General features: G+C 41.7%; 1 protein-coding gene across 8 annotated transcripts in view; it reads left to right on the forward strand.

Annotated features, from left to right (window-relative positions):
- FN1 (fibronectin 1) overlaps positions 1-12,012 on the forward strand; it is a 78,689-nt gene that overhangs the window by 55,086 nt on the left and 11,591 nt on the right. For 4 of the 8 annotated variants that reach the window (XM_053364369.1, XM_053364377.1, XM_053364398.1 and 1 more), the window contains 9 exons: positions 550-663; positions 2,936-3,205; positions 4,257-4,444; positions 5,617-5,704; positions 6,644-6,820; positions 7,181-7,270; positions 7,507-7,686; positions 8,445-8,534; positions 9,830-10,269. In XM_053364369.1, coding sequence (XP_053220344.1) covers positions 550-663; positions 2,936-3,205; positions 4,257-4,444; positions 5,617-5,704; positions 6,644-6,820; positions 7,181-7,270; positions 7,507-7,686; positions 8,445-8,534; positions 9,830-10,269 — 1,637 coding nt within the window. The remainder of the gene's footprint in view (positions 1-549; positions 664-2,935; positions 3,206-4,256; positions 4,445-5,616; positions 5,705-6,643; positions 6,821-7,180; positions 7,271-7,506; positions 7,687-8,444; positions 8,535-9,829; positions 10,270-12,012) is intronic. The other 4 variants (XM_053364388.1, XM_053364405.1, XM_053364423.1 and 1 more) reach the window with 1 other exon arrangement.

A 12,012-nucleotide genomic window follows, 5' to 3' on the forward strand; every position in this document is an offset into this window, starting at 1 on the left:
CAACTTGGTGCTCCTCTAGCATGCTGGCTGAGGGTGATGGGAGTTGTAGTCCATTTAATAGTCACGTGAGACTAAGGCTCTGCACATAAAGGCAACATCTTCTGGACCAACATGGTGTTTAGTGTACCTCTTCTAGAATGACAGAACAAGTCTGCAGCAGTGGACAAGCATCATGGTCTTGAGATGTGTTGGCAACATCCTAAGAGTATTTTTGTAAAGATTGCAAATATTGTTATTCATCTTTAATTAGACATCTGATTTCCTCCTTGCAAATGTTTGTTAAAAAGCCCCCAGTGTATAATATATTTCATTGGAACTGGCTTATAGAGCAAAGAATTTCTGCATTTTTCATTCTGAAGAAATTTGAGTGTGCAATCCATTAACAAAGCATCTTTTGATCTGAAACTATTTGTGTTAATCGAGAGCAAGTTGCCTTTCCACTTGGAGCACAACTGAATACTTGCACAAGGGTCTCAGTTGTGACAGAATGAGGCCATCCATAAATAATGTTTCATTCCTGATTAATGTTTTATTGGCCTTTTGTTGCAGATCAAACTGAAGTTACAATTGATGGACTGCAACCTACAATTGAGTATGTAGTTAGTGTCTACGCCCAAGGTCAAAATGGAGAAAGCCAGCCTCTGGTTGAGACAGCTGTTACAAGTATGTATTTTGCATTTTCTGAGTTTTACAGCAGGAACACAGTGTCTCTGAATGCTTGAATTCACTGGACATATCTACTTTCAGAAATCTGTGCAAAACACAGAAAACAGCATCATTCCCACTGATACAACCTAGAGAGGCTGCTAAAACTCTGCTGCTCACCCCAGCCTCAGAAGATGTGCTTTGAGTATGGCTAAAAATGGTCAATGCAAAAAATGAAAAACCTTGACTCTTAATTGCTTTTAAGTGTGTGCGAAACATTGTACTTTCTATGGTAAGATAGTAAAGGTGACAGCTGGAGATTGCAAACTCCTTTTACATACTATCTGACAAAGATACCAATGCTGAGGTTGCTTTTTTCTTTTCTTTATTCCTGTCAGCAGCCTGTGGGGAGGTAAATAAGCAATAACAGTGAAATTAAGTCACTTGAAAGCATAAATTCAAAGTTAGAAATCTGCATATCAAATTTTGATGAAAAACAAAGTGGAGGAGGAGACTAGCTCTCTCTCTCTCTGCGTGTAGCACAATCCAGCATTTTCAACCCTGAAGTAAATCTGCACACTAACAATGCACATTGAGGCACAAATACTTCCTGGTGAATTCATCAGCTGGTGAGTTTTACTGCTTGCCATATGCTCTGTGCCCTGACAAATCAGGGCAGACTTGCCCACAGTAATACAGTCAGGATATGATCTTTCCCTGTCCAAACACTCCGGCTGTGTGGGATCAACAGAGCTCTATTTGTTCCCCCCCCCCCACTCAATGTATTCACAGGAGAATGGGAAGTCTATGTGCACCTTCCATATCCCCATCCAGCCTTCCTTCCTTTGCCTGTACATCTTGAACAAGCAGAATGGGGGAAGGATTGGATAATAATATATGAAGAGCATGGCTAGATCACACCAAAGGTCCATTTTATCCAGCATGTGCACAGGTGCTGTGCCCATGAAGGGAAAAATTAACCCAGCTAAGAAAAGAATTCTGGAATTGAAGGAGAAACAAGACAGCATTCTGAAACCCCAGACTTGTGCAAAAGAAGTCACCTTTTCTATCTGGAAAGCATAGAAAATGCACAATTCTAACATCCCTTTGCTATCAATGGTGGCAAAATATGCAATCATTTGAATCTTCTTTTTAAATGAAAAGACTGCTCCTTGGCTCACAGAAACTGGCTGAGTGCTCAATTCTGTGCATACTTACTCAGCAGCAAGGTAAATTGTGTCCAATGGGACTTCCTCCCAAGTAAGTATGTATAGAATTGCAGTGCTAGTTTTACCGACATCTTGAAAAGCGATCCATGCTGCTCTCTGTTGCCTAAGAGCTGCTTCTGATGTTACTGTTTAAGTACATGGAAGCACTCCCAGAAGTTACTTCTGTGTTTGCAAACATCCTGAGGAAATGGAAGAAAATATATGAACTCCAGGACTTCTGAAGCAGTCCATGTCTATCCTGGAGCTGATACTAAGTCTTCCAACAGGCTGTTTTCAGTCATGGAAACAGAATCACTAATACGCTGAAATTGTTACATCAAAAGTAACATCCTGGTCTGCCAAATACTATCTTTAATTTAAAGATAAAGCTTCGTATGCATATTATCTATGCTTATGGCAATAATTTGCAAGAATGGTGTGTGTGTTTTGACAAATTGATATGTGGATGTTAATTTGTTGAAATAGCTACCTTGAGGCCTTTCTGCAGTCACTTACAGCAGTACAAAGACAATGATCAGCTTGAGTCTCTGATCTGGCTGGTGCAGAGCGCTTTTGGGAAACACAGTTCCTCCATCAAAGAGGTTCTGGGCTAGCAAAAATAGTTGCAGGTCCATGGGAATAGTATTTGAGGAGGGTCTTTAGCCAAGGCTATTTTCTGATGGGGGATTGAGCTTGCCAGATTCCAGGCTCCTTCCTTGCTTCTGCCTGTCCGGTTTTCTGGGTTGCAGCAAAAGCATCAATGCAATGGTCAGATCAGGTGTGCTGCTGTAACTACCAGCCATTCGATTCCCAATAAGCTTGTGCTTTATGCTGATTGCTGTTTGCAATAGCATAACATACAGCTGAAAAACATGGTACAAGTCTTAACTGCTACACCTCCATTGTGCTGATGTAAATGGCTCTGCAGGCTGCAAAATAAAATAAATAAATAGTTTCTATTTCGAGATGTGGAGAAATAGAAGATTGCTTTGCATGCCTATAACAAGGTGCTTTGTGCTACCCAAATCTGCTTCCCCACCCTTCCTCTCCACTTAATCTTTCATCATTAATTTGCCTAACAGACATTGATCGCCCTAAAGGACTGACATTCACTGAGGTGGATGTCGATTCCATCAAAATTGCTTGGGAAAGCCCACAGGGGCAAGTCACCAGCTACAGGGTGACCTACTCAACCCCTGAGGATGGAATCCATGAGCTATTCCCTGCTCCAGATGGCGAAGACGACACTGCAGAGCTGCATGGCCTCCGGCCTGCTTCTGAGTACACTGTCCGCATCGTTGCCTTGCACAATGGCTTGGAGAGCCTGCCTCTGATTGGGACCCAGTCCACAGGTACACACATAGCAATGCCTCCCGGTGGCCAGGGCAGCTGCTGCCTTCATTGCCTGGCTGGCCAGAATAGTTTCCAAGTGCTGCTGGTTTCTCATCTATGAGACCCCCAGTTGGTGTGGGGACATAGAGAGATGGGTTTCTTTTGCATGGAAGATGAAGGATATCAGAAGCAACACACACACACACACACACACACACACACACACACATATTGACTTTGGAATCAAGGGACATGTAGCCTTTTCCTCCCTTAAAAAGATTACCTTTGATAAAAGAAAAGGTGATTAGTTTTCGCTTTTTAAAAAAGCCTTGGGCAGGGGTCCTGAAGGTCCCCTGTGACACTTCCATTTGCCCTTTCTCACCACCTTGATCACCATTGCAGCCGATGCCCACAGTCCTTCCTTGCACATCCTTTTAATTTCACTAGTACTCACACAGAACATTTGAGCACAGAATTTGACAGATTTGGGGCATTCCCCTTTGTCAGCCTAGTCAATAAATGTCGGTAAGTCTCTGTAACGTGTTACCGTCATATAATCTTGATTATTGTTGATTCTATAAAATCATCATGATATTTCCAAAATCACATAATTGACCCTGTTTTGGGGCAGGCACAGCAGAATGCTGCCTGGTTATACCTATAACCACTCTTTAAAATTCTAAATCTGTAACCAGGGACATTAGAAAACAGCACCAATCACCTCCACACCTGTGCGTGCGTGTGTGTGTGTGTGTGTGTGTGTGTTACTCAGTTAAATTGTGGCAGCATTGTTTAAAGATGACTTTGTAGCTTAGTTGTTCCCTGTTTTTCCAGCAACTATCTTCCATTACTGATGATCCATGTATAAAAATATTTCAATACATATTTGTCTTGTTCACGGCACCTGGATTTTGAAACTTCCTTTCTATTAGATTTTTTAAAGATACCTGATCACATCATCAAAACTGCAGTCACCTGAAACGATACCGGTGACTTCACAGCAGGGCTAGCCATTTCTGTACTCATTACTACTCCCAAAGTAATCTAAATTTTTAATCCTAAATTTGACAGCAATCCCACCTCCTATGAACCTGAAGTTTATTCAGGTTGCTCCAACCAGCCTGACAGTCACCTGGACTGCACCTAATGTTCAGCTTACTGGATACCGAATCAGAGTGAATCCCAAGGATAAGAACGGGCCAATGAAAGAAATTAACCTCTCTCCAGATAGCACATCGGCTGTTGTCTCAGGACTCATGGTAATTCTTCTTTTATTTTTTTGAAAGGATTTTTTATTTGTGTTTTTACATACAGTTCAAAAAGAATAAGTAAAGAATAAATGGAGAAAATGAAAACAAAACCACTACAAACCAAGGACACAACGCAAAACACCTAAGGACTTCCCTTCCTCTCCTTCTCTGGTATCTTTTCTTTTCTCTCTCTCTTCTGCGTATTCTTAGTTACCAAAGTTCTACTCTTTGTACTAATTTTCTCCTACTTCCTCTTACACTGCTGAATTTTTTCAAGTCCTGCTAATCTGTCCACTTCTTTACACTGATTTTTTAAAATACTCTACAAACATTTTCCAATCCTTTTTGTATTCTTGGGGACTTCTGTTATGTATTCCCAGAAGAAAAACTTCTGGTTTCTTGAGAAATGTTCTCTTAAGTATTTCCCCCCCTTAATTCCCATAATTCCTGGATTATTTTACATGATCACCACTTGCGGTAAAATTCTTCTTTTTAAATGCATTTGGTTTTAATTGTTTTGAAGCCACAACATTATTTGGGGCAGAAGTTCAACCTCTATTGAGCTTGACTACACATTCAGCCCTCTCTCATAACTGCATTTGAATGAAGCAAAAAATAAATACATTACAGCAAGCGGCATAGGCACTGAAACCACCTCCCGTTCCTCCAAAAGGGGTTTCCATTGAAGACAGAGAGTTATGGGTATATCTCCTGACAGGCCCTGGGACTGCAGTCACTGTTGCCATGTGTAACTTTCATTTTATATATCTCATAAAAGATGCATATGGACAGTGGGGTTTTGTTTTTCTGAAAGAAGGTGGTGCTTCTCACCATGAAGTTGTTACAGTAAGTGACATACTTTTAACATTTGGGGGTGGGTGAGTGCTAGTACTGCATACCCTTGAATTCCCCCAGAAAAAAAGCTCTACGTGTGGAATATGCAATTCTCCAAAAGAGCAGATAAAAGCTAATTACCAAGGGATGCAAGTCACTGAAAAATCCTCGTTTCTTTGTGTCATCTGATTTTCTGATTGCTCAATAAGGCTCCCAACACTTCACAATGCATCAGATTAGAGAATATAAATGAAGAGCAGGCTTACTGAAGTGGCTTATGCGTCAGCTTTTCTTGACCTCCTGGAGGATGTAAATCTCTTAACAGTCCATGGTTTTGTTACATCTAGGTGGCAACCAAATACGAAGTCAGCATCTATGCTCTGAAGGACTCTCTGACCAGCAGACCTGCCCAGGGAGTAGTCACTACCCTAGAGAGTAAGTTACTCAACATTTCAAAATAGCCATAGAGTCACTGATTCAAAGGCAAAAACATTTGGAGCTTTTTCTGTTTCGAGAAAAGGCAAATAAGTGGGAAGGGGGAGGAGATGATAGAGGTGTATAAAATTATGCATGGTGTGAAGAAAAAGGATAGATAAGTCCCCCCAATTGCCCAGTATTAGAACCCAGGACCATCAAATAAGGCTGAGTGTTGAAAAACTCAGGGGAGACCAAAGGAAGTTCACACCACAAATAGCAAATTTCCTACCACAATCTGCTGTGAGGCCCACCAACTAAGCCCATGAATAATCCTCTTTTAAAGACATCTATCAACAGTTGCTAGTCATGATGGCTGTTGGAGGGTTGGAGGCAGCAGGTTTCTAAATAGAAGTCATTGGGGGGCACCAGCGGGGCTCTTTCCCTGGTTGTGTCTTGCTTCTTTCCTTTCCACAGACATTTAGTTGGTCATTGTTGGAATACAGGATGCTAGTCTAGATTGGTCCTATCCCTCTTCTCATATTTGTTGGGAGTGCCTGGAAATGGGTTCCTAGAATCACTGGTTCTAATCCTGAGTGAGAACTAGGCAGATTGGGTTTGGAGGTATAAATAAGTGATAGTTCTAAAGCGGCCTTTTAGTGGAATTTGCCTCAATGCATGTTTGCAAGACTGCATGTTTGCAAGCACATTTGAAGCACTATCCCCCACTCCAAAGAATCCTGACTGTTGTAGTTTACCCCTCACAGAATTACAGTTCCCAGCAACCCTTCACTACAGTGCCCAAAATTCTTTGAGAGAAGAAATATGTGTAGAGTGCTTTAAAGGTATAGTGTGTCTGCAGCCTTAAGTCTTCCAAACAGCTGTGTTTGACTGTGGTACTAGCAGACTGTTGTGCTAACGGACGGTTGCCTGACTTTTGGTGTTTGTGTGTATGTGCAGATGTCAGCCCTCCCCGTAGGGCACGTGTCACAGATGTCACAGAGAGGACCATCACAGTCGTCTGGCGTACCAAGACTGAGGCAATCACTGGTTTCCATATTGAAGCTGTCCCATCGAATGGTCAAAATCCTGTTCAACGAACAATTGGCCCTGATGTTAAACCCTACACTATCACTGGTATGTGAACTTATTCACACCACCTCTGTGACTGCCCATCGTCCCATCTGCGCCCAGGCTCCGAGTCTGAGTCTCTTTGGCTCTTCCTTTCCATACCTCCACTACTTTTCAGTATGATTTCAGAATGCAGCAGGGATGTCTGCAACAAAAACTCTGCTCACCTTCAATAGGAAGCAGCACAATAGGCCCTAATTCCCATCCCCGCCATTCATGGTGATGCCACCCTTAGGGCTTGTCAGCCAACTTCCTTGGAAGCCCTTGCTAACATGTTTTTATTGACTTGAGGTGCAATGCTGTTCAGAACAGCACTTTATATGAGCAAGGTTTATTTTATTTTTAATATTTCACTTTGAATCACAGGCTTGCAGCCCGGCACTGACTACAAGATATACATCTACACCCTGAACGGCAATGCTCGCAGCTCCCCAGTAGTGATTGATGCTTCCACTGGTAAGGGTAGTTTATAAAAACTCATATTAACTGAAATGGTGGTTTCCTTTCCTTTGATCATGTAAATCATCTGTGGCATGTTACAGCAATGATTCTCTTCCTGCCGCTTGGGCTTTGGGGAAGAAGCAGAATGTTCTCAGACTTGTAGCTGAAACATATGGAAACTGTATTTCCCCCTTGAGGGATATGATGTCATATTAAAATACATGCACTCAATGGTTTTATTTGTTCCTCAGCCATTGACGCCCCCTCCAACCTCCGCTTCCTTACAACCACAAGCAACTCCCTGCTGCTCACTTGGCAGCCACCCCGGGCCAAGATCACAGGATACATCATCAAATATGAGCAGGCTGGGGGGCAGCCTAGGGAAGTGCTTCCTCGTCCCCGCCCTGGTACTACGGAGGCCACTATTACAGGTATGTACCCCTCCCCAAAGACGTCAGCTGTTCAGCTGAGAGGTGGGGTAAGCCTGTTCCTTGCTTGACCATCCCGGGTGGGTTGGGGGGGTTTGGTAATGACAACCTTTGACCCTGCCTCAACAATTTTGCCTGTTGTCACTAGTGCATTATGTCCCAAAGACCTGAATAGGAGCAGTTGAGAACTAAGCCTGCTCCTACATGCATAGCAACAGTCTGGGACCATATCCTGGCCATGCTAAAATGTAGCAGGCCAATAGACCACTTTGGTTCAGTTGTTTCAGAATATGAACCTTATTAGCGCTTCTTACCTTTTGAAGCCTGCCTCTATCTATTTATCTATTTAGAAACATGTATCTCCCACCTTTCCACTGTGACTGCATTTACAAGATCTGAACTTAAACAGGACAACAGATGAACAGTATTAAATAACAGAGAGATGAAAGTAACAAAACAAGAAAAACAGAGAAATCATATTAAAATATAAGAAGTTAAACCAGCAAAACCTTATCCTGGCAAGATAAATGCCTATCTGAATAATAACTAGATGGTAGTAAATGGGAGCAGTGTGTGTATAGAGTACAAAACTAGAAACCTATAAACACTTATCTGGTAGTAAGCTCCATGAAAAACAACGAGGCTTATTTTTGAGTAAACATGTATAAGATTGCACTGCAAGCTGTTGTGCCGACTTTGAATACTGCTTCTTTTGAATACTGCTTCCTTTTAAAAATGGGCTTCTGCCAATCCTTTGTCAGGTCTGGAGCCAGGAACAGAATATGTCATCTATGTATTTGCTGTGAAGAATAATCAGAAGAGTGAACCATTGATTGGAAGGACAAAAACAGGTAAAACACCTTCAATCTTACTGAGCCCGAAAAAGAAGCTAGGTGCAGTTCTGTTTTGAATTTCAGTTAATGCCATTGCCACACAACTGATGGCACATCACTGCTTAAAATTTCCTTTCTATATCTGGACACAAGTGGAGACACTCATCAATCTGTATACATATATTCAGATAAGTTGGTAATCCTGACCTGCAAAGTACTAATGCAGTTTAATAGATTTGGCTGCGGTTGACAAACCTCCTTTCACCTTTTGTCTTTCCTGTTTCCTACTTTTAAGATGGTTGATTTAATATTGCTGCTTACCTCTGAATCTGTTAGAAACTGAGGGTACACTCCAATCCAAATTAAACATGTCTGCTCAAAATTAAGCTTCACAACATTCAATAGTATATGGGGTGGCATCCTCAGCATTTAATTTGATTGGTGAGAGGTAAGCACTTGCTTAACTCTCCTTAAGTGTAAATCAGTGGAACCTACAAATGCTTGATTTGATCTGGATTGTAAACCATCTAGCTTTTTATAGATTCAAAAGGAGAAATCTATATTGACTAGTAGATATCAGTTGATGCAAGTCTGAGTGACTTGTTCATACATTATTAAGACACAAGAGTTGCTTTTTTCTCAGAAGAAAGGGAGTCAAGAGCTTCAGTCATGGATGATTGACATAACGCAGTTAGTTTCAAACCAGATTCACCTTTGAAGTGTGTGGTAAGTAGTTGTAAAGTAGAGGGGAGTTCAGGTGTTATCATCCTAAGCTAAATGATTTTGGAAATAGGTGTAAGGAGTAATGTAGTATATAACATTTCTCGCCTTTATCTGAAATTACATCAAAGGAACTGAATATGGTGGTCCCAGGACGTAATTTGAGGGTACATGACTCAGCCTGTTGAGAGTCATGTACACACTGCCTTCCATGGTGGAAGAGTGGCAGAATAGAAATGTCCTGCCATTTATTCATTCATTCAGCAAAAGATAATTTGTGGCAAGAAGGTTATTTTGCTTCATAGGGGATCGTCTCAAAGGTACAAAAATTGTCATCACTTTGGCTCATCTTGAGTTCTGTGGGCACATGCTTTTGCCTTCTGGCTGAAGCGCTCTAAGTAGCCTCTGTAGAGAAACTGCATGATGACTTTTCAGGACCATGTAGCACCCTTGAGAATGCTGCTAACGTTTAATTGCTTGAATTAGGCAGTGTTTTTGGAGCAGCTGCTTAGTTTGTTTCACAGTGAAAGCAGCGCTTGCTGAAGGGTGCTTGAGAACCTGGCTTTGACTGCTTCTAACCTCTCTTTGGCTAGATGAGCTTCCCCAGCTAGTAACGCTGCCACACTCTGGCCAAGGTGTGTCAGAGAACCTGGATGTGCCCAGCACTGTGGAGAACACGCCTTACCTCACCAACAACCCGCATGATAATGGAAATGGTATCCAACTTCCAGGGACTTCTGGTCAGCAGACTATACTGAGCAAGCCAGGCCAACAAGTCATTGTGGAAGTATATGGGTCTCGGACCCCTACAACTGCCACCACCCCAGTGGGGCGTAGGCCACATGTACAGCCTGGAGACCTACCAGACGTGGATGAACATGCTTATTATCCCCACAACTTTCTGCCCAAGAATAATCACACGAGGCCCCAGGAAGCAGTTTCTCAGACAACCATTTCTTGGACGCCCTATTCAGAGACCACGGAATACATTATCTCTTGTCAACCTGTTGGTGCCGAGGAAGAGCCTGTAGAGGTAACTTGGTTTTGTTAATTTCTAAAATGTAGTGGTAATTCTGGGAAAGTGTTGTTGCCGTTGTGCTTGTTTAGATAACGCCCTCACTGGCACTTTACCAAGTTTCATAGGCAAACTGTCTTCAAGACCCCATTCTCAAGGAATTTGCAATCTAATAAAGACAATGATGAAAACAGGGATGGCGTGCTAAAGGTAATGGTTAAATGTACCCATTGAAGTTACACCTACTTTAATCTCAGTTGGATATTACTACTACTACTATTTAAATTTCTATACCACCCTTCTACTGAACATCACAGGGCGGTTTACAATATAAAAATACATGTCATAACAAACAAAAACAATACCCCCCCCCCCAGTTTAAAAGGCAATAGGTGGTTTAATTGGAGGCCTGGGAGAAGTGGAATGTTTTTGCCTCAAAATATGTAACCAAAGCACCAGGCAAGCCTCCTTGAGGAAAGCGTTCCACAAATGGGGAGCCACGACAGAAAAGGCCCATTCCTGTTTTGCCACCCTCTGGACCTCTCTCAGAGGAGGTGCACAAAGAAGGGCCTCAGATGATGATCACAGGGTCTAGGTTGGTTCATATGGGGAGAGGCAGTCCTTGAGGTTTTGCGGTCCTGAGGATGAAGGAGAAGGAAAGCAGAGAAATGGCATTAATACACATTTAGGGAGGAAATTCCTGGCATAAGGTGTAGTAATGGAAAATAGGTCATGTAATGAGTCATTGCAGGCAGCTAATTAGTCTGCTAGGGTAATGGTAGAGCTATAGGGAAGAGAGACTACAGAACAGATAGAAGAAATGAGAGCTAAGATACCGGAGAAATGTGTTGAATACTTCAAAAGTAACATGCTTTTGCTGCTGCAGATGGGAATCCATGGTTGTGAAGAGGGTTTTTTCTTGGTCTAAGGCAGAAATGAGGAGCCTGTGATTCTCCAGAAGTTGCTGGATTATGACACTTGTCATAACTGACTACTTGCCATGCTGGCTGGAGCTGATAGAAATTGGAGTCCAACAATATCTGGTGGGGCCACTCAGGTTCCTTATCTCTGTCCTATTGGATAGGAAATGCCTTGTCAAAAACAGGATGGGCTTATCACTCCTGCAAAAAACTGGGACAAATGCTGGTGTGGGAAAGAGACTCACTGTGAGCTCCTCTTTCAACATTACTAGAGCTACACAGGAAGAAGACTTTGTGGCAGCTCCTCGCCATGAAGGTGACATCAAAAAGTGGCCAAGCAGTAAATTGGCTCCTCAAATCTCACCCTGTTCTTGACAACTTGAGTAGATCTAGGTAGCCACATCACTGCATTTGTAAAAGAAGGGGGAAAGGTGCTGGAAAAAGGGAGATTTGTCTCATCTCTTTTTTTTTTAATGAATATTTATTAGATTTTCCAATTTTATATAAACACATAAAGAAAAAAAGAAGAAAAATATTAAAAACAATTCAGTTTCAGTAACATTTTTTCAATCACATGTTTCTTTGACTTCCTCATACCTCCCCTTCTTGTTCTCTAATTCAATTTGTTTATTCAGCAAATCCTATTCTCTTAACATTCCTTTTAAAATATCACCTTATTTTCCACTCACCTTTTTCTTTTTTTAAATTTCATAACAAAAACAATTATAATCCCCATTATCTTTATCATAACAGCTAGAGACCATCAAAGTTCAATCCAACATCTTTTCAAAATTCATTAATTTTATAATATTTCTGTAGATATTCCTTAAATTTCTTCCAA

This window comes from Podarcis raffonei, chromosome 1, assembly GCF_027172205.1.
Source record: "Podarcis raffonei isolate rPodRaf1 chromosome 1, rPodRaf1.pri, whole genome shotgun sequence".
Classification (NCBI taxonomy): domain Eukaryota; kingdom Metazoa; phylum Chordata; class Lepidosauria; order Squamata; family Lacertidae; genus Podarcis; species Podarcis raffonei.